At 39.6% G+C, this 23,683-nt stretch overlaps 1 protein-coding gene across 6 annotated transcripts in view; it reads right to left on the bottom strand.

Moving 5' to 3' along the window:
* The window catches only part of tns2a (tensin 2a), a 55,176-nt gene that overhangs the window by 23,284 nt on the left and 8,209 nt on the right, over positions 1–23,683 (bottom strand). For 3 of the 6 annotated variants that reach the window (XM_037977070.1, XM_037977071.1, XM_037977072.1), the window contains exons 2-3: positions 12,764–12,872; positions 12,249–12,286 (exon numbers count right to left, since the gene is read on the bottom strand). In XM_037977070.1, coding sequence (XP_037832998.1) covers positions 12,249–12,286; positions 12,764–12,872 — 147 coding nt within the window. Of the gene's footprint in view, positions 1–12,248; positions 12,287–12,763; positions 12,873–23,481; positions 23,610–23,683 lie in introns of those variants that run through there. The other 3 variants (XM_017411279.2, XM_017411278.3, XM_017411275.3) reach the window with 3 other exon arrangements.

The raw sequence follows: 23,683 nt of genomic DNA, 5'->3' as shown, positions 1-23,683 counted from the left end.
TTTAAAAACATTGTTCTTTTTAAATCTCCTTTTGCACACTTGATCTATTTTTGTCTTGATATTATGATATTTTGTTGTTTTATCTTTTGACTACTGCTTTGCTGATTTTAGCTTCTGTTTTGCTTGTTTTACAATTCATTCTTTAACATATTTCAGAAGAGTCCTTCTGCACTCAGTTTGCAGTTTCTTTCCTTCCCCTTCATCCTCCTCTCCCTCTCCGTCTCTCAGTGCCCGGTCGAGGGGCCTGCTGAAGGTGGCTCTTGAGCCAGGGAAAACACCCCACACCACACCAGATTCCATCCCCGCCAGCCAACACTTACGCACAAACTTCCTGCTAACAGACCTCCACCCATTTCTCCTCATCTCCTTTCATCCTTTTTGCCACATGACTCTCTTACCTTGTCTGCTCTTTAATCTGCTAATATCTCCTCCCTTTCATCACCCTTACTCCTCCTCTCATCCCGCTCTGCTCTGTCCCCATCCTTTTTCACTTTCCTGTTAACATGACCAGACGCTCACATGTTTAGTGGCTGTTCTGTGTTACTGTTCATGTTTCTTACTTTATCTTCTTTCAGGGTTTTCATCTTGTTTTTCATGCTCTACATGAGCAAATTCCTTCTAATCGCAGACTTTCTTCCTTTGCTCATCATCTATTAATTACAGCATTTCCTTCCTCTTCCCTTATATGATTTTCTCCTCTAATCTGTTTCTAACAAAATACGTCCAGTTTTTTCACTTCTCTAGCTTTGGACCTTCCTTCTGCTGCTTTCTAAGACGTTTTCCACTTCTTGCTCTTTGCTCATGACCAGCTAGCTTGTTCTAACTTGCTCTGGATTCAGGTTCTGGCTGCATGTCTGAACACAATGGTAATTCGAGAGAAGTTTCTGTTTAAAAATATACAATAACATCAAAATTCCTCCATTTTGTTTCTGTTTTGCACATTTTACTCCTCACTGAAACTGCTCCTTCCTCCACAGCCTGTGCTTCTTCTCAGGTGGGTCCAGCTGGTGAAACTCCAAAGCCCCGACCCTCTTGACCCTCTCCTCCATCTCTCCACACCAATCCTCCTCCTCCTTGTGCTCGTCCCTTCATCTCTTGTTGCCAGCCTTCAGTCATCTTCCTCTCTCAGGGTTTTGTTTTGCTGCAGTGGCCCAGACTCTTCTGGCTCCCTAACACACTCTTTGATCCATCAAAGCCAGAAGAAGCATAGCAAATGGAAAACGCAGAGCCATATCTTCTCAAAGCAAGGCTTTCGAGCTGTGGGCTTTAGATGGATAACTAAGGAGTGAGGTAGCAGCTTTGGCAGGTTGTTACTGTGAGAAATGTCAGGGAAAATGTTGGTGGGACTTCGATGCAGCATGTTCCAGAGTGATTCACTTTGTCAGGGAGTGAATTAAAGGCCTAGCATTCCTAAGGCCCATTGCCACAGTGTAAAACTAAGATCATCTTATGCTGGGAAGGGACAGTTATAACCTCTCTGGTCAAACCCTGTAATGTTATGCACGATCCCATGGGACATTACGAGACCTGTTAGTCCTTGGACTATGTGTGCAGGGTGACTCTCAGCTACAACCACAGCAGATTTTAGCTCAATATCTGTAGATTTGACTGAGTTGCAGACATTTCTGTGTTTTATAGGTTTGCTTAGCTGTGGCAGCCATCTTAAAAATGTATCACTTGTAGATGTTCAGCCAATGATTACTATCATAGAATTTCATTAAAATTCATCCAGTGGTTCATAAGATATTTTGCTTGCAGACAAATAGGGTTGACACCAACAGTTAATGGTAAAGTTTTAAGAACATGTCTTGTGTGATCAGTTAGCTCTTGAAGTATCAGCTGAGGATGATGACCAAATTTTAAGTCAGTATCTGTAAAACTGGCCGAGTTATGACCATTTTTGTGTCTGCTAAAGTGGCTCAGCTGTGGCACCCATTTTGAATCGGGCTAACTCCATAAGCTAAATTAGTTGTAGATCTACAACCAATGATTAGTTTCTAGGACAAGTAAACACACACAGCCACAGGCACAATCATTACTGCCCTTTCGCCTTTGGTGGCAAGCGATAAATACAGCAATTAACTTGGCAAAGGTTGTAAATGCCCCCTATTTAAAACTGAAACAGATATTGTATATTAACACATCTGGACAACACACACTATACATGACCTAGAAATTACCCCACAAATGCATTTTGTTCATTTCCACACTGAGTAACTAAATTTAAGACATCCAAGCTATGAAAAGGAGTATGGTAACCCTCCAAAAACGCTAAACAGAACAAAATTCTGTGTTTTAAATGTTACAATACTTAAAATAGCTTCTTTGGTTTTCATAAGAGATGAACAACCTCATAATTTTTAATTTATTTGTTACGGTTTTCATCAGGAATTTTACTTTTTTGGAGGACTTCTTATGCAAAAGTCCTCAGAGTATTTGTTTGTTGATTGTCCTTCAGTCTGCGGTCAAACTCATCCAAACCTCATGTGTGGTTCAGTTAATGTTGAGATATGTCTGCATAAACTCTGGTGGTTTGCACTCTGTGGTGCAGCAAAATCTTTACTGTTGATGCTAGTAGCTCCTAAAGAACTTCAAACCAACACAAGCACTAACGTTTGGGTCACAGGAACTTTTTCACAGCGCTAAGTAAAGCCTAAAGCCTTGAAAAGGTATCTTAAACAGGTAAATGAACTGACAGTGAAGCTTGAATTCATTAAAAGAATTACGTAATTTTGACTGAACATTTTAACAATGCAAATGCAACCACAGAAAATACCTGTGGTTGTACGTATTCCTTTGGGGAACCCCTCCCCAATCTTCACATAGTAAATATTTCATAGTTTTGATGTTTATAGTGTGATTATTCTACAGCCTTATAGCTCATGCTTGGTGGGGGTTTATAACACAACCTATATGACCCTTTGGTTGCTTTGTTGGGTGTTCTCAAAACGTTTATAATCGAATTTATCATAAAGTAATAAAAAAAGAAATCCCTGCAGAAACGTGACCTCAAAAAGCTTTTTCCTGTTTTTCAGCAGTGCCTTTTTTTTTTTCCTAAAATCGTTTTTTATGGTCTCATGGATGTATAATTTCTGCTGGGAATTAAAAAATGTTTGCCTCTGGCCACACAAGCAGTGATTACTCTGTATGTGGAAATCCTGGTCACAAAACACAAGACAGTTTTCGTGTGACTAATGTTTCTGAACTAATTGCTTCTTAATATGATAAGTCCTTTATTACATTTTTAACATTTGAATTTAAGGACATTTAATCTGCTCATTTGCTTTTGAAATGAAAAAAAAAAAGATACATAACAAAAACTATGCCGAAATAAAACCTACGGACACCATCAGTTGGCAAACCATCTTTACTGTAGAAGCAATAACTTCAAATAACCAACCTCTGCCCGATCTATCTGTCTCTCTTTCATCACGCCCACAACAAAGTTCTAAGAAATCACACAATCTCCCTGCTAGAAAAAGTTCTGCCAGGACCTCGTGCACAGAACGGACTCTCGGAACGCCACTACGTCATCAAGAGCAGATGGCTTCACTTCTCGCCGAGTAGGAATCCAGCTCTACTGTAGAACGCTTCCAACAATTTCCTCCCTAAAGTCATTGCTGATCTCTTTCCTACTTGGCACTGTTTGAACACACTTGAATGCTTTTTCCACTCACCGTTTCTCCAATTTGACATAACCTTTGTTGAATAAATTAGAACAAGACGTTAAATATTGTTCGTCTGGCTCATCTGTGGTTGTATTTACTTTACTTTAACAACAGGAAAGAGCCAGAATATGTTCAAAAGTGGATGATAATGGTTTTGCCCATGTCTGAGAGCTTGTTTATTTGTGTGTGTGTGTGTCTGTTACCAAAATATCTCATGAACCGCTCGGACAAATTTGAAAGAAATATGCGTAAAGTAATTTTTTGATGGTAGATCTATAACTGATTAACTTTTGGAGTCAACCTGATTCAAGATGGCTTCTACAACCAACGGACCTTAAATAAACACAAAATTGTCTGTAACTCACTTTTACAAATATTAAGCTAAAGTTTGATGTGGTAGTAGCTGAGAGTCCGTCACAACACATCTGTCATTTCTCAACATAAGATGGTCTTAGTCTAAAACTGAGGCAGGAAAGTATGCTGGACCTTAAATTTTTAATGTGTCCAGACACATAAAACCTTAAAATTTAAGGAGGTTGTACTTTATTTGTGAAAGAACCATAAAGCCAATGCTAACTTACAAGTCCTGTTATTGTAACATGTAATGTGGGTGTTGTTGTTTCTTTGCAAAAACAGTCTTGGTTAAACAGGAAAAAAAACTAAACAATGCCACACCAGCGGTGAACTAAAACAGAGCAGTTTGGGTTTGACACCACAGGGAAGCCAGACAAGGGCTGCTACCCCTGGAAACCCAACCGCCTTCCTGCAACATCAGAACATTTGCACAACAAGGATTCAAAGATTAACTTCATTCATGATAAAAATAGTTGCAAGCAAATTTAACAGCTTCAACCAATCTTGATCCTCATCAAACCATGTGTTTTGTGCTTCCTAGTAATATACTAGCACTGCTTTTAATACTGCATTTCTTTTGATGTTCAGCCTTGAGCCTTAAAACTACGCCCCCCCATTCCTTCAGCCCCCACGGGGGAAAGCCAAACGGACAGAAGAGATGAAAGCTGCAAAGAATCAGCAGTGAAAGTCGATGCTGGCCATGACCTTTTGGTGCTTTCATCATCACCATCGTCGAGGAAGAAGCTCAGAATCAATGAAGGGGCCTTAAAATGAAATGAAACTGAAACATCACAGCAGCTAAAGATGAAAAGTAGCAGAGATACATAAGTGGAAGTGAGGAAGGTCACAATCTCCTGTGGTTATTCTTTTAACCAAATATTTACCAGTTACCCCAGCTCCTCTTAAACAGGCGATCTGGTTATTGTACCAAAGAACGTCAAAGACGGACTCCATTACTGCCTCGAAGGCAGCACCGCTCATGCTTGTTGACAGTTTGAGCTCTACTGCATAGCTTTATGTTTTACACCTGTTTTCTGTCCAAATCCTCCAAAATAAAATGAGTGTAATCTAAAACTTGTCTGGGAGAAAGAAAATCATTGGTTAATGAGCGAATTTAACAGAAATGCTTTTTTCCCCTCCTGACTAAATTTCAGATTCAGTTTTTGGCAACACTTCACCTCCACCTGTTGACCGAGTGTGGCTAAAAAATTAAAAACTTGCTGCACAAAACATTCTACATGGAGTTGTTAGTCGAGTAATTTTGTTCTGAATGACAAAAATCCTATTTAAATGTCTTTAGCTGGACTCAAATGTCACCTACAGTGCAATGATTAAAAGTGTGTTTGTCATACATTAAAATGGCTGCAAAGAAATTGATGCAATATTAAGTTTATCATGTTTTAACTACATTTCTCCAGTAAAAAGTACTAGAATTCATCCATAAAGGCATCAACAATTTAAAGCATTTTAGAACAAAACTGGAATTCCAGTTTTAAATAAAGATCCTGTGTGATCTATTAAAGCTTAAGTGTGTGTTTTAGATGACTCTCAGCTACTACCACCATCATAGTTCTGATCTTTTGAAGTTGGGTTCTGTGGAAAGGTTTTTAAAACAAATTACCTGTTGTAGATAGCTCTTTGAATGGCATCAGTTTGGAGAAACATTGATAAATTCTGACTGGATTTAGGAGCTAATGGCCGGTCACTGCAGCACCAAGACCAGAATGGACGAGTTTTGGTCCTGTTTGGTAGCTTGTCAGTCTGGCCTGAATGAAACCGTTTAAACTGCGGCTGTTCATAACCATTCCACTGTTAGACACAAACCCGACGGACTTATTTTATGCCGGTTCTAAGATTTAAATGGCTTAGCGATGTAACACTCCTTCAAATGCACCCCACATGTCTGAAGCCTTTTAATCATGACAAGGTGGGATTCAGGAAAAACAGAAATCACTCAGGCTGACTTTAGGAGGCCTTAAAGCCATCGATAAGCAGAAATAACACTGGGAGGTTAAAGTCAAACCTGTAGTGGAGTCCAACAATGTGTTTGTGAGATTTGATTCTGTTTGAAATGTTTCCTTTGTTCAATTTGTTTTCCTTCCCAACTTTTTGTCTCTTGTTCCCACAATTCATTTTAACCCCCAAAAGTGAAACAGGGTCTCAGCCTTGTTTTTTGTTTTTTCGTTTTTCCAACAGCTGTGAGGAAGCAGGAAGATATTCCAGGAGAGAGATGGGTCCCTGTGGTGGAGTTTTTACAACCAAGTGGAATAGAATTCCCTCTTATGGAGCTAGCTGTGCACATGTTCATATATATTCATACATAATGCAGATAGAAAAACACAAACCTCAATGTGTACATGTTGCTTGTGAACAAAGTGTTTTTAAGTGCATGTTGAAACCGAACCACACCACGACATTCTCATCCAACCATCTTTATCTTCCTCCCGAGCCAAACAAGCGCTGAAAGTTGGAAGCCAGATAAAAATAAATGTGGGTAAACAAACAAAGCAGGAAGACTTGGTTCGTGATGAGTCTGGGACACATCAACAATGGAAAAATGTGCTGTGAGCCAACCAATACTGGGTCTTATTACAGAGCTTCACTTCTTCCCTCCATGTCTACACTTTGTGGTTCTCCGTCATTCATCCTGTTGATAAGTAGGCACACACACACTCAATTCCCAAAAGCACAACGTTTCCTCCTGTTTCTATATTTGCAGCACCCTTCAGCATAAACAGTATTTATCATATGCACTGAAAGTCTTCAGATGGGTATTGTCAACAACTGCTTTAGGGTCCCTCTCAGTTTGCAGCATACCACAACTCACAAACAAAACATCACTGCGGTCAGTCTTTATTCACTCTCTGGGAATTTTTTTTAGTCAATTACCTTGCTGAATCCAGAAGGAGAGGATTTTAAGGAAAAGGGAACAATGAGAGATTATTCCTGAACATTAGAAAAAACAAAAGGATGATCTGTGTTAAAGCTCAATTTCTTCAAAATAAAGTCAAGTGCAAACAGATATCATGTTTAGATTCCTGGTAGAAATGAAACTAGCATTCCTTGAAGGAATGTGTATCACCTGATGCCTTTCATGCAAAAGTTTTGGACTAAAATCCTCTTATGTTGAGAAATGATGAAGTGTAGATATTTTGGTTAAACACTAAAAATACATTACACACAATCTCACGCGATATTGTGAGATGTGACACGATGTCTTAATGCTTGGAGCATGTGCTGTGAATGACTGTCAGCTATTACACCAAATTTTACGTCAGCAGCTGTAAGATTCACTGAAGCATAGCAGAGTTTGTGTAGACTAAGGTCAATTAGCTGACCAAAACCCAATTAGTGCAGCTAATACCCTACTTAGTCCCAATTTGGCTAAGTTTCTGTCATGCTTATGGTTTTAACTCCCATCAACACTGCTCACGAACTTGTTCCTTCTCTTACTTGGCCGGCCAACCACCCACACACACACACACACACACACACACACACCCTAAATCTAAACCCCACTGGCCTATCTGAGCGATTACCAAAGCTGTCTGTGATAAAGCGGCGTCTCCTTCGGTCAGGACAGACGGTCTCAGTTCCTGTGTTGCTGAACGGTGCATTTGCTTCCTGTAACCCTGAATGACTCACTCTGATTTAGACAAGTATCTAGTGAAGTTTGGGGTCTGCAGGAGGGAAATCAGAGGTCTGGGCTCAAGCCCACAAAGATTACTTAGTGCTGATGTCACTTAGATTGCCAACAAAAACAACCTACTGAAATGATTAAGATGGCTCCTTTCTGTAAATCTGGGTTTTCATGCTTTGTTGTAGGTCTAAAAAATCTAGTTCTGGGAAAATGCTAATAATCAAATAGACAAACGCTGTGGCTGACATGTTTTTTACAGCACTGAGTGACTTATTCCTACAACCATTTGACTGAGAAGTTTCAGTTTGATAGGAAGTCTGCAGAATACCAGGGATGTTGGGGTCAGCCGTGGTGCTGCGAAAACATGAACACTGGTGCCGTTACTCTGTCATTCCATCTCCTCATCGCTTCCTTTGCTTCAGCTCCTTTGGTATGTTTTGTGCATAAAGGCTCGATGTAGTTAGTTCAAGTTTTAAAGGAAAATATACTGGAAGACAAGTATTTAAGATTTGAAAAATAGAAATGAAAGGAAGAGTACAGTTTTAAAGGAGTTTCTGTGTTGTGTTTTCTTAAAAAAAAAACAAAAACAAAAAAACAGACAGCTTAGGGAATTTGACCGTAACCACAACTGTCCTGATAAAAGGATTTTATGTTGGAGAAACATAAGGAGGGTTATGTTGCCCTGCCCAACCCTTTATCCTCCTCTTCTTCCACCATAACTCTACTTGATTACACATCCTCTTCTTGTCAAGAAAGACAACAAACCAGCTGGTTTTACAGATTTTGTCCTGTTCAGTGAATAAAAGAACTAACAGCAACGAGGAAAAAAAGGAGGAATCCTGAAGCACGGATTGTAATTACTGTCACACACAGCTTTGCATTGCCAACATCCAACATCAAATAGATTAATGACAACACAAACAGCCTTAACAACATTTATCTTATCTCTCTCATTTATGGCAGAAACACACAATAATGAAAAATGCTTTATTAATACTGAAGACCCCCCAGTTGGTGTTTTGATACCCATAGTGGGGTCACGACCTCAACTTTGGGAACCAGTGACCTACAGTTTCTTCACTCTTTCATTGAAGCTTTATAAAAATGTCTTGCACTTAAAGACGCTTTGGTAACAGTGAGCATCTATTGGAGAACCAAAACATGTATCATTTTTACATAAATCTTTTGTTAATAAATCAAAAAGCAACCCAAACTAATTGTGTTTTTTGGAAGAAAATCATAATTACCGTATATTACAGTTTATTAAAATTTATAGACAACCCAGCAGAAAAATACTACATTATTGATGGCTTGAATTTATTTAAAATTTCTCACTACATTTGTGTTTTACAGACTGTTTTAGTGACTGTTCTGTCTAACGTGCACTCCATTTCCCTAAAGACCACTTGCATGTGGTGAATGGCTTGTTTGCCACAAATTGGTTTGTATTTTCTTTTTCAGTTAAAACAGTGAACATCTATAATGTTCTGTCCTTTGCTTCACAGCTGGTGCACTTATGGAAACACTCACAACCTAGAAAAAAATGACGAGGTTTCCATCAGACAGGTCGCGTGTGGATTTGAAAACCATAAAGGGTTTTAAAAATCAGCCTTTTATTTAAACTGTCTGTTACCCAATAGGAGTTGAACTCTTCTGGTCTGCAGGTCAAATATAAAGTCAGTCTGATCCAGATTTTGTTGTTTTCAGACTTTAACCTTTAGCAGATACTCAAAATGTCCAGTGGTGGAGTTTTTCCCCTGACCAGCGGAAATGCTTCATCTTGGTTAATTAGATGGGCCAGTCGACTCGTCACGGGCTGCATTTCACTCATTTTAATCCTTCCTCTTCCCACTGTTCCTCTGTGAGTACATCTCCTTCGAACTGGGCCTCAGCCACCCCCCTCCCCCTCCCTCATATCAATTCCCTGGGTATTAGATTTTCCCCTTGGGATCAGAGATACAGGGGAAATTATTCTCTAAGAGAGACAAACTGTTTATAGCCTTCAGTTAGACTCTGTGAGAGAATTTTAAAGAGGGTAAAGATGAGCCTGCAGGAGCCAGATTAGGAAATATGACAGAAAAGGAAAGAAAAACTATAAACTACCTATTACCACCAACCACTCTGTTGAGAAGGAAGTTTACAAAAAGTGTGTGTGTGGGAGGGGGTAAGTGGTTCCACAGAAATGAAGCAGATGTACAGACAGGATGCTGACCGTCGTGGTAATGAGATGATTTGTCACCAGGATCACTGAAACACCAGCTGGGAAGAGACGTAAATAGACGTCTGGTGAGAACAGTTTGCCCCTCCGATGACAGATGTAGTAAATATACTAAAAGTAGAGGTGGATGATTCAAGGCTTCAGCTAATAACTTCCAAATGTTGATGACCCTTTGGAGGCAGATGCCATCCCTTCTTCATCACTGACTAAACTCCCAAACCATGCGAGGTTAGATAACAGCTAAGATGGACGCTGTGAGTGGATTTCTACGCCCCGCCTTATCTACCCTCTCCCTTCCTGGGCAGCAGTGATGCATATCATTTTTTAAAAATCAGACCATTCCTATAAAACATCCAGATTTTCCTTCCTGCAATCAATCTTAACAAAGAATTAGGTCAAATTATTCATTGCCTGCCACCAAAGGAGCATTCAGGAAGGCTGCTCCAGCTGGCTGACCTTGGAAAATGCAAATAAATAAATAAATAAAAAACAGCTAAACCGTAGTCAGTTTTACAGACATCGAACGGAAACTTGGTGGAGTAGTAGATAGGAGTAATCCTCAACACATACATTACGCACTAACATTGTTGACACTAACAATATTGCACAAAATCTTGCGATATTCCAAGTATGACAATTTATAGTCATGCTTTTTGTTCCCAATGCTTGACAAATTTTGACTATAAATGAAAAAAAAAAGTTTTAACAAATGGATAGAGTGGTCCATTTCTTCCTAAGAAACTCTAGACTTCCTAAGTCCATTTTGTCTCTAGAAGAAACTTCTTGACAAGTTAGATGAGAGATCAACTTCATGTCTGTGTGGTAAACCAGAAGCTAGTTAGCCACAGGATACTGTAGATAGCAGTGATATTTAAAAAGAATGCATCCCTCTTCACATAAGCAACCAAACTCATTCTAGGCCACGAACCATATCACAAGTTATCCTTTAAAGCCTGCTTGACGTTTTTTTTTTTTACTGTTGTATCTCAAAGGTTTCCTTTGATCCACAAACTCCTCCCTGAGGCGCTCCTCTCCTCAGAGATGGAGGGATGCTGGAGGAATGAGGCTTGTCGTTGCCACATGCCTTCGCCCTTGGCTTTCTCTCCTTCACCCGCTGCCTGCCAAGGCGCCCGGCTTCTCCGTCCTCCTTCACTGCTCTGGCCATGGCCACTGCTGGCATTCTTCCCTTCTGTCTATTCATTATACCATTGCTCTATCAATGGCTCTTTCACAGGAACAGCGGTGTGGGGTTTGAGACTAGCTCGAAGCTCTTATTGAGGAATGTAGCTGAGCAGCGTTTCTTATTGGTAGAGATCTTGAAACTTCTGCCCTCACATGGCTTCTGTCATTTCTTGTTTCGCACCTCACGCCAATAACAATTCACTTGACTAATGAGGAACAGTTTTCTTTTTAAACCCTTTAAAAAATTAAAAAAGGATGATTGTTTCCTAGTGGCAAGATGTCATCAAGCAAGATAAGATAACATTTGAGTTTAACTCTTAATTAGAGGGGTCAAGTTGCTCAAAGATGGTGGCTTCACATTTATTAGACAGTGTTTACTTAAATCACATTTATATTTTGGGTGTTTTTGTGACACAGTCTTCATGGTGCTCACTTTTTGACATCATGCAAAGCATTTCATTCAGAGAACGTGAACAAAATGTGTCCCAAGGGTTAGAAGCAGCTCTTGGACCATCTCCATTTGGCTCTTGACGTTTTAAAATGAAAACTAAACTTAAATAATAGAAAACCACTTATTTTTTTTTAATGAAAACATAATCAGTCTTTTCTGTCTTTTACCCGTTTCCGACAAAGAACACTGTTCACATTTTAGACTAAAATAGGCGTTATGTTTTCTCTTCTGCATCAGCTGCTTTTGTTTGCATTATCATAATCAGGCTAAGGATTAATGCTTCAAAAAAGAAAGAAAACAAATGACACGTAAAAGCCTAATAATTTATGTGTCAGTTCACAGAATATAGGTGCAAAATGTTTCATTAAGTTAAACACAAAACAATTTGGACCAAGCACTAACAGAACAAGAAAAAGAACAGAAGAAAAGTTATGCAACAGTAGTTTTGCTTAAGTTATTGAATAATTAATCAAATATCAAAATAAAAACTAACTATTCCACTGACAATTTTTCTGGCCAAACAATAACACAATGGCCTCATTCTCAATTTACCATATCTTCAGAAATAGTGAGAATTTTCTTGTTTCATGTCTTAATTTTACTAATATTTAAGTAACTCACAGCTCAACACAGATTAGATGGAGCCTCTTGAAATCTCTTGCTCCATGCACGCAAAATTAATCTATCAGAGCTACGCCTAAAACTGTTTCCCAAGTCCTTGAAGATGATCCTTACCTTGGCCTCGCATTTCCTGTGGGTGGCCGTTTTGCATACTAGAGGAAATCCAGCAAGAGAGACAGAAAAACAGTGGAGAAAAATTAGTTCTGTAAGAGATAGAGTCGAGTTATTTACAACCTCAAATGCTGCCATCTTATTTAGGTCAAAGGTCAATAAAAATAGACTCTCCAGTTTTAAATGGAGAAAGCTCCCTGGATGGGGAGTGAAAGGTCTTCAACTACAGAACAGAAGTCCAGTTGTTTTGTTTCTAAAAGGAAAATTACAGATAAATTTACTATGTTCGTTGTGGATAAAATACGGATTTATGAGATTTGTAAATCAATGCATTTGCTTTTATTTACATTTTATACAATGCCCCAATATTTTTTAAGTTAGGGTTGCATGCTAACATGCCAACTAGTTGTCTAAAAAGGAATACAAAGGGTCAGCTTGTTTTATCTATTGGCTTATTCAGCAACTTTCTGCAACTTTTTTTTTCTTATTATTTTCCTTTAAGCCATCAGTTGTGTTACCTCTGCAGAAGGAGCCCACGTTGTCGATGTTCTGTCGACATACGCTGCACTGTCGCTTCTTCTTAAACGCCTTTTCCTTGAAGGCGTGGGGCTCTCCCTTTCCAGACTGCTTAAAAGCACACAAACAACACACATCAGAGTTTAATAACTAAGTCAGACACTTGATACAGCTTCTCGTAGAGCAGCAAATGGACTTTTGCCTCTCACAAACTCTGAAACAAACAAAAAAAAAATCCTTGTTTGACCTTCATCTCAAAATGTGTAACTTTAGGAGCCAATTTTACACAGAAAACAGAGTCATTTGACAGAAACAAAGAAATGAGATGATGCATAAGCGACTTTGTGGACTGTAATAGTCACAGGATCTTAGACCGATCAGCTTTAACTCGTTGGTATGACTGATCTGAGTGTATATTTCTCTGCATGCATGAATGTGCTGCATGTGGACAAACACACCAGCATCAACTTTTTACTCTTTTTGCCTCTTGAACTTCTGTTCTGGTTGTGTAACTGTCTTCCAGTAATAATCCTTGTGGTTCCCGTCCATGCCATTTTATAATCCCATGTTTGTGCGTGTGAGGAAGAGTTTAATGTATGAAAATTAAAATAAAATTAAAAAAAAAACGAGTTAAACTTATTGTTAAAAGAGAGCTAGACTATATGAAAGGACAAGAAATGAACTACTTTTCTTTCTCATGTACCCATATGAATGCGTGTGTGTGTGTGTGTGTGGTGAAATCATTCCCGCCCAGTGCCTCTTTTGTTTCCCAACACGGGATTATGTACATGGCTGACTGGGCTTGACGTGACTCTGTAGTGACTTTGAACATGAGAACGCTAACAACCGAGGGCCAAGAATGAGGACAGACAATGGAAGGAGGAGGAGGAGGAGAGATGGGAAAAAAGAAAGTTGGAGACATTGTGAACAATGTACACTGTCATGCTGAGAGGCAGTGCAGATATTCTGGGAACTAGCAGGCGTCTAATCAAAATCGCAGGATTTGGTTTGCAACCTGAGAGAAATAATAAGTGCACGCACACTTTCAACAATATCTTCATTAGAAAAAAAAAAAACATATTTCTTGGACTCAGTGTCCATTCGACAAAATATATATATATTTTTTTTAATTCTGTGTGCGCTTTCTCTCCTTAGTAACAACAGAACAGTTCTGTTTGTGCACTTTTTCCATTAATCTGCCAGTCTCACTGTTCTGGGGCTGGACTGTGTTTGGACAGCTGCCTGCCTGGCATCACCTTCAGCCAGCTGTGTTCAGCGGCTCCTGGCATGTTCCTGTACAAGTGTATTATGACCACAGCACCCTGGACGGTGGAGCTGGACTGAGTGGGTGGCTCAGGGGGTTGATCTTGGTTATGTAACTTGGCTGTGCTGGGTGGTAGATGTGTTCTTTAACTGCAACTAAACTTCCAAATTTACATTGTTCTAGTGTTTTGTACCCCTACTTTGGATGAGGTAATACAGATACAAAAGAAACCCTTTTAGATAAATTTAACTGGGCGTGAAGCTCCTCTAAGTCTGTCATGATTCTCAACTGGAAAAATATGAATTGCTTCATCTGGTTTGGGGTGAGTCTTCCCTTAAATAGAAGAGTTAAAGTATCTGGAGGTCTTGTTCTTCAGAGATGGCAGAACGGAGTGTGAGATGGAATAATGGACCAGGACCTTGTCCAAAGTGATAACAACATTGCTCTGGTCTGTCATGGTGAAAAAGGAGCTGAGCCAAAAGTCAAAGCGTTTGCTTTACTTGTTCATTTCTAACCCTCACCTTTGGTCACGATGTGGATCATGACTGAAATAATGAGACCCTAGATGCACGAGGATCAAATGAGCTTCCTCTGCAAGGTGGCCGGTTCGGTCTTAGATGAGCTTTGGTGATGAGCTTTGTCTTTCGAGATGAGTTTGGATTAGAGCAGCTGCTCCTCTGCATCGAAAGGAGTCAGCTGAGGTGGGTCAGGCTAGAATGCCTTCTGGCACCTTTCTTGGCAGGTCAAACTGGGAGGAGACCCCAAGCGTTTGCAGAATCTTAGGAGTACATATCCTCTCTGGCCTGGGAATGGCTTGGGATCTCCCAGGAGGAGCTGGAGGCTGTCACTGGGGAGAGGGATGTCTGGGCAAGTAGCAGGAAATAGACGAATACATGGATGTTTTTTTGTATATTTATAAGTTGAATTGACTCTTTTGTATTGTATATAAAACTTAAACTAATCTAAGCCAGTAGATTTTGTTCTTTTTTCCAACAATACTTTGGTTTTCCGAAAACAAAACAAAACTTATTTTTCAGAATAAATGAAAAATGATGGCACCAATAACTGCTATGTCAGCTGTTGATATCAAATAAGTCACACGTCCATAATCCTTACTCAGTCACTCCCCTCATCTGTTGATTTTTCCTCCCATTGACTGGTCAAATTAATTATGGAGCTCCACAGACACCAAAGAGCATAAAAAAACTGTACAAAACATAGTTTTTGTGTTTGGAGACTCAGTATATAATCATTCTCATCTATAAAGTTGTGCAATCATTTAGTGAAGCATACGCACACACAAGGCCACAGTGAGTTTAAAAAAGCAACCAGTTACAGTCAGCTGAGCCACAGTGGTGATGCGGCCTGAGACATAAACACACAGAGGAGAGGGAGGCAGCATTCTTCCTGCTTCAGACACAATCAAGACCACTATATAAGCCAACCACATGCAATCATGGTCAGACAGCTCTGCCACTGAGTGCTCTGTAAGGTGTTGCAAAGTTGCTCCATGCTGGTTTATGGAAGGGGACTGGAGGGGGAAACCGGTTTTAGATTTTTTGCAACTTGTGTGTTTTGGCACTCGGTGCAGAAAAGCATACAGCATAAAGAAAAGGAACACTCCAAAAGCAGATTAAAAATGTTAACTTCAGCAGCTCACAAACCATTATTTAGGACAGAGGTGGGCAACTAGTTTCCAGATCAACAGACTAAACTCAGTTCTAACAAGTACAAACTTCATAAATAACTTTAAATATAATTTTTATGATCTGCTAAGAGTAGACATTGCAATTAGACAATAAAAATCTGAACCAGTCATACTGAGAATTTAAACTTTACATATTTAATGATGAAAATTCACAAAAACTAAAAAAATATGCATGTTTTTGCAGTATTTTGTAAAGCCACTTTTAATTAACAACAGAAAATTGCTTTTTTAGGTAGAAATCAGTGAACAAAATCCAGTTTTGTTGAGTTTGAATAAGTTCACTGAAGCAATGTGGCAACTCTGATTTAAAGGAGAAAGACTGCAAATGATCGCCAGTTACAGAGGATCTGTTTTTTTGGTTTGCATGCAAAATGATTTATCTGTGATTTCTGATTTCCCATCGGCCTCACGTGGCCCGGACGGAGACAGCCAACGGGCCCGGATGGGGCTCCACCCGAGGGCTGTAAAATACCCACGTCAGATTTAGGACTGCAAACATTTTATAAACTCCTGTGAACCTGAAGATGTTCAACAGCCAAAAAACTAAAAAAACAAAAACATCTAAACATCTGGGAACTCATCAAATGTTTCCAACAACTTATTATAATAAATGGATCATAGGGGGATTTTGTTAGCTGTGATTATTGTTAATAATCTGCATGGACTGACTTTTCAGAGAAACGTTTCACTGCTGTTATATTGTGCAACTCCACATCTCTTTCTGTCTCTTGTTTAAGCCAAAAATGCATCAGATTTTCAGCTGACATCTTAATCACATTCTGGTACTGGAGACATTTTTCTTATCTTACACAGACAATAGCATGATTTCTCACAATATTTAAAACCAAAAAGAGAGAAAAAGGGACCTAAAAATCACAAAAAATGAATATTTATGAGGTTACCTTAGCAAACTAAAAAAAAAACAACAACAAATTTCTAAATTGATTTTATATTCAGCTACTTTCAATATGTCAGGCTCAGCTTACTTTAGATTTAATTTAAAAGAAGCTGTGTTAAAAATCTCTATTTTGCACATTTTGTGGGAACATAAAGATGTGTAAGAAATTTGGACGCCTAAATGACATCAAGTAAATGAGACTTAAAAGAAAATTCAAAGACAAAACAACAAAATCATGGAGAACTTTAGTCTCACAGAAATGATGAGAAATAAGATCTAACATGAAGACTTCAGTAGTTCCCAGTAAACTATATAAAAGTCAACAAAATGCCTGAAAGTCTAAAAGAAGTTGATTTAATTTGCTTCAGTAAAGAGACAACTACTGTGGAGAGAAAAAAGGTCCAATTTTAACACTAAAATTAATAAAACTACAATTATTTTTTTGTGATTTTTCTATGTTTTAGTAATAAAGTACAGGTTTCAACTATTTTTTCTTCATGTTTTACTTCAACAACACAACAGGTGAGGTAACAGACTTCGCTCAGCTCAACTTGGGAGTCCGGCAGAGAAAACCAGACTGAAGGACGTTTGCAGCTCTGTGGAGAAACAGAGAAACAGCTGCTAGAGTCTGAGTGTTCGCTGAAAACAACCTGTGATGCAGAGCTCAGCCCCCAGGATGGTAATTACTGTCACCGCTGTAATGAATAAAAAGCCTCTTCTTCTGGTAGAACATGTGGAATTCAGAGCTCACTTCTGGGTTTTTGAAGAGTCTGTTACCGGTTAGATTGTTTCTGCCGCCTCAGATTAAAAACGGACTACAAAACAACAAAGAGTGCACTCTTCAAAGTCAGCTTAAACTGATTTTTTATTCAAGGAACTGTAATAAAACCTTCTTGTTCAAATCAAACCTTCACATGTCAATCCCCCTTAGCCCCCACCGCCTGCCTGAATTCCCACAGAAGTGACGAGCTGTAAACAACCTGAGACATCCTTCAGGAGAGAAACTTTACTCACTTGCTCACGTGCAGATGTGTTTCTCCCTGCAGACAGTCGGCGAAAACAAACGGTCGTCCCCTTTCCTTTTTCCTGTCCCTGTGTACGCCCAAACAGACCCCCACCTCCCTGTTCAACATCTGCTGCACACAACAACAAGGTCCTTTCCCCTATTTTTAGCCTTCTGGCAGAAAAAGAAATCAGACGTTTCTGGAGTCAAAGAGATGCTTTTTATTTCCAACAAGCTGTCCCCCACCCTCTCTTTCCTCGCTGCCCCTCCACCAGCCGTCACAGAACAGAAGCCGGATTCAAAAAGTGAGATTGGGGGATGTGGGGGGGTACACATGCACAAGAGATTCACACACGGACATACAAATGTAAAAACAAAACACACAGAATCCAGTGGAGGCCACAAATCTGTGGAAACTGCTGCCCCTTCGTCTAAAAATAGGCGTGATATTTGAACAGCGATGGTCATTGTGTGGGAGCGGTTCATTACAGGACCGTAGCTGTGACCTCAGCTTCAGCTGCAGATGGTCAGCGAGGACAAAGCCTGAACAGAAGCCAGAGGCAAAACATTTTTTTATTGCTTTTTGTATCATTAGAGTGGCAGGTGCTTTCACCAGCTGGAACTTGCAGAGCTGCAATATTAATGTATCATATTAGTCCCTTTCAAAAGATAATGAATCTATGAGAAATCAAGCAAAAACTTACTAGTACTATTTGTTTTCCCTCATCTCATCCTTAGACTGACATCTCACCAAACCCTGCAACTCTTGAAGTGAAGTCAGAGGAATTAACCCCTGACCTGATGGGAAGTTTTGAACACAACCGGGTGAATTAGTATCCTGAAGGTAAGGATCTTTAATGGCATGAGATAATCCCCTTGTTTCTTTCATTGCATTCATTTCTACTAACTGGTCATGGTGTGTGGGTTGTCATGTTCCTTTGATGCACCGTTATGTGGACATTCTGAATCGGTTTAAAAATGTCAAAAATCCATCATCATTTAATGTTAATAATGTAAAGTTGAGGAATGCAAAATTCAGAACTCTGAAGTGCGGAAGTGCAGCCCGCAGACAGTTTGTGGCATGGACGCTGCAGAGGGAGAACAAGGCTGACCGAGACATGACTCCTTCTGCGTTGAAAGCCAGTGTTTAAAAGTACTTCAGCTTCCAAGAAGATGAAATGAGGTGGAAGAAGAAAAAACAGCTGGTGGCTGGTGCTGCAAACAGAGGACCATCAAGTGAGTGACACTAAAGTTTTCACTCAACTTGGAAAAGCTGAAGTGAATTATAAAGCCAGTTGCAGCTTTGATTGCAAAGGATTTGTGTCAACTGTTGAAAACTGGGGCTTGTGTGCTTTATACTTCACACTTTGCAGCCGTGATAGAATTTAATCATCACTGCGCTTTCTGCACTCTAACAGAACCAAAAACAAAATCATGGAAACACTGAAGAAAGCGGATAAAATAGCTCTAACATGATGCATACTGGGCATCCATTGCCACCAGATCTGATATCACTGTACTCAGCATTTTGAATTTTTTGATCATTTTGTTCTCAGAATCTTGTTTGAATGAAAACGGTTTTATTTGTCAGTACCAGAGCCAAATATTTTATTCATTTTAAGTCTGAGAGATCATACGCTCAAGATTTTGTTTCCATAATTGCTTTATAAATCGGATTGCAGACCTCTGAACCGTAATCAAATCAAAATTAAAACTGCGAGGTGCCTGAAGAGGCCCCCCCATTTTAGTTAAAATGTGAGCTGAACTGTAATTTCATAGTAATGACAGTACTATTTTTAGGCAGTTCAATGCAAACAGAAAATTTTAATATCATAAAATCCTGTAAATATATAATCTTAAATTTCACAACTTCAAATTGTTTAAGTTCCTATTTCTACAAGATATAAAACTGAGTGAATCTGGTTTTATAAGTTTTTTTAATGGCACACCAGCAGCTATGTTTGGTTCTTCTGAATCCACCCTCCACTGAGAGGATATTATGATGCATGAACTTTCTGAGTTCCTGCATCATTTGTCGGCATCAAGGCCAGCATGTGTGTTAATAAACATGTGTTAATCAATGTGTCTGTGCATTTGCATTTATCCAAAGGGTGGGACAGGAAGAGCAGGGAACAGAGACTGCCTGTTCCCGAGGTGAAGTCAGCATGCGGCCGTGATACACTTCCGTTCTCCAGTGGGACTCCTGGAGCGAACACACACAAGAACGTCTTATTGCAGCAACACTAAATGCCCCGTTCTGTATGCATTCATATTCAATTCAAAATGTTCCCCCCCTGTGCAGCGATGAGGCCTCATCGAGAGTCCGACACCATCCAGGGTGATAATTAGGTGATGGCTTACTGTTGTCGGAACCAGATCTGGTCTGGGTGTAGCCTGCGACACACGGAAAGCTGCAGTAGCGCCTGTCGGGACTAAAAGGGAATCATTTTCATTCATGCAGTTTGAAAGCAGCAGGTGAGAGTGAATAGCTGCTTGTGTCGGCTTCCAACCGGTGGAACTGCATCGGGCACATGGGAACGTGAAGCAGCCTCTGTTTCAGCTTCCTGACTTGGCAGGGACCAGAGGGCGTCCCAAGTAAACACAACCACGGTGTGCCATCAGACCTCTCAGTTACACCCAGTAATTACAAACATAGAATAGCGACTGTACACCGAACACAGCTGTAGTATTGTATTTTAGCCACTTTTTTTTTTTTAATCTCCATTAGGGCCAGGTTCGAAGGCAACACACTTCTTTGAGTTTCCGGATCAGATTTTCCCAGAAAGTTGGATGTTTTTAATCACAAACACGCTCTCCAATCTGATCAAAGCTGACATCTGCTCATCTACACTGAATCTGGTTCACACAGAAGGAAAAACAAAATGACCAAACTAGGATCAGGAAAGGTTGGAGTGCCAGGACAATGTTATCTTGTTGTTCTTTCGAGGCTAATTTCCTCAACAACACTAATTGGCCAGCATGCGAAGTAGACAATTAATCATCTGCTCACATGCATGGATACACACAGCTATTGTGTGATGTGCAAATTGTCACACAAAAAACATGCACCAATATTTTATGCCTGTAAATTGAATGTGCTTTTTTTTCCTTGTCACTATAAAACAGAAAACAGACCAAACAGAAAACATGAATGGCTATAATAACAACACTTCTGAGGAAACAAAATTATCCATTTTCCTAATAATTTTACAGTTGAAATCAAGTCTAATTCAATACAACCGAATGTTTAATTTGTAAAAATTTGTTCCCTTTTGAAATTACTTCAATAAAGCTGTGTGTTTGAGGCTCTGTTTGCATGTGAACAATCACCTGGAAATGTTACAGATTTTCTACAACTGCTCAGGGAAAAGTTGCACGTTTATACAGTAATCCTGTGCCTGTTGAATCCACTGCAGTTACCATGCCAGGTCACAGGGATTTGTGTATTTTAATGACACGCGCATGAACGCAGACTATTACTGCTGCTGATCTACTCGCGCAAGCACAGAAAAATGTTGACCGCAGACGTCCGTAGTGTGCATGTGCGATTTCACTCCAAACTCTGGGTTCAAACTCTTCAATGTTAGAGGATCTGATCACTGCTGTCATTACACGAACAGCTGAATCACCACAGACAGGGCCTTAGAGCTGGGCCAACATGTTTGCATACAATTTATGAAAGAATGGTAAATATTCTGAACCTAAAATGCAATTTTTTTTAACTTAGCTAGGTTTGAGAAGTGTTTTATGTTTTGGTAATAAACGCACGGCTGCCAGGTGACTTGGGTTCACTGCTGAAGACATTTAAACTTAAATACCTAGCAGTCCTGGAAGGAATTTTCGCTCAATATCTGTAAAACTGACTGACGTACAGCCATTTTTGTGTTTTTTGGGATTAGTGGTGATTACTTTCTGAAAGTTTTATTAAAATGAGTCCAGTGGTTCATGAGATATTTTGCTGACAGACAGATTTTACATGATCAGTAAGCCCTCAGGGTATATGCTGGGGATCAGTCTCAGCTGTAAAACTGTATGAGAACGAACACATTCATGGATTCTCAGTTAGCAAATAAAACCCCAAAAATTCTGATGACTAAAATGTGGTGGGTGAACCAAAGGGTGACATCATGGTGACTATATAGACAGAATTACCAGCACTCTACTTCTTTTAAGAACTCAAATGTGGGATGGGATAGAAAAAATTATTTTTAATACTGTATTTTCTTTTTCAGTAGTTATCCAGACGTGAAGGAAAACGTTCTTTAAGACTGTGTTCAGCAGATTTCTGTTCACAGCAGCTTTCAGTCTTCCAGTTCCTGGGAACAGTGTTCGCACAGCAAGAGCACTCACAACCTGTCATCACAATCAAGCAGCAAATTGTAATCATTCATGTAATTCAGGCTTACTTTTTAACGAGGCACTAATCACTTTAGTCCAACTACACACGGATAGTTGAATTAAATTCAAATCACAGACTTCTCTCCTCCATCCCATCATGAAAAGGTTAATTAAAGAGCGAAGTCCGACAAACAAAGAAGGATTCACATTCAGCTGATCCAGGAAATCTTTTCAGATGGTTTCTTTCACCACAAGGCATGGAGCTGTTTCTGATTTTAAAGTACGCTTTGTTTTCAAAAGTCACAATTTTGAAACTGCTACGATTTTCTGTCAACTCATTTCTGCAGTTTAAACAGTTGTTATTACTGACAAGCCACAGACAACACACTCCCTCTACTTATTTGTATTTGAGCACCGAAATCTAAGGAACTTTAAAACCTTAAATATAAATAACTGTAATCAATATTATGATCATGATAGTGACATGTTTTCAAATAAACTTTATTACCTCTTTCTAAGTAGCATTCCTTGAAGGAGTGCATATGGCCTGTCGCTCTGCAAAGCGCTCAGGGTGTGTGTTGGGGATGACTCTCAGCTACTACCACAAATATATAACAGATATTTTGCTAACAGACAAACAGGATTGACTTCAGCAGTCAAAGGCAAAGTTTTAAACAAATATATTGAGCAACTTGTTAGTACCGTCACGCCAAAGTTTAGCTCAGCATCTGTAAAACTAAGTTACAGCCATATTTTATATTTCCTAAAATCAATTGGGTGTGGCGGCCATCTTAAATTGGGCTGACTCCAAAACTTAATCAGCAGTAAATGTACAACCAGTGACTACTTCCTGAGAGTTGCATTGAAATCCATCCAGTGGTTAATGAGATATTTTGCTAACAGAGGGATAAACCTGCACTGGCACACATGCAATTACATTATTGTCCATATTTCATGGAGGTAGGCCATAATTCACCGTGTATTTTGCTTAAGGTTATCATCTGAACCCATTAAAACAGCTGAAAAATAATAATAATAAAAAGTGTAACAGCAAGCTTTTTACTTCTTGCACTGCTTCATGCAACTAAACTTCCAAATACAACAAAATCTGTATTTGCCATGATTTGTTTAACAAAACATTTAGTTAATATCCAAAGCTGTGGGAATCCTGAGTGTATCATATGACTCTATTCAGAGCTTTAATGAAGTGGGACACATGGGGTGAGTTCTCAGAAAGCAGCGAGAAGTTTCCCCTCGACCACAGGAAAAATATCTTCATTTAATGTTGGGAAACCACCTACAAATGCCTGACATTTAATGGAAGATATATTGGGACAAAAAAAGGGTGAATAAACAGAAAAAAGCCGATCTCTGAAAGTGCGCAACTGCACAGCAAAGACGCATGAAAACTCATATTTACACATGCTTCCAGACGCGCACTGTTAGCGCCGCTCAGCTGAGAACCAGCCCCTTCTTCCCCCACCTGAGTGGCTCGTTTTCCGGGCTTACCTTGTTCATTTTCCCGCTGAGCATGTCCTCCGGTTTAAAGCCTCATTGTGAGAACAGTAACGTGTCCTGGTACCGAGTGAGGTAACTTGTTTTCTTTACTCCCGGTCCACCCTCTGCTGTGGGACTGAGGGGCGGAGCTACAAGCAGCTGGAGGCGCATGGGGTTCGATTACTGGGAATTCATCTCTCTGATTGGTCGGTTT

This window comes from Kryptolebias marmoratus, linkage group LG8, assembly GCF_001649575.2.
Source record: "Kryptolebias marmoratus isolate JLee-2015 linkage group LG8, ASM164957v2, whole genome shotgun sequence".
Taxonomy (NCBI): domain Eukaryota; kingdom Metazoa; phylum Chordata; class Actinopteri; order Cyprinodontiformes; family Rivulidae; genus Kryptolebias; species Kryptolebias marmoratus.
Note: the sequence above shows the minus strand (reverse complement) of the source record. Positions and strands in the feature narration are given on the sequence as shown.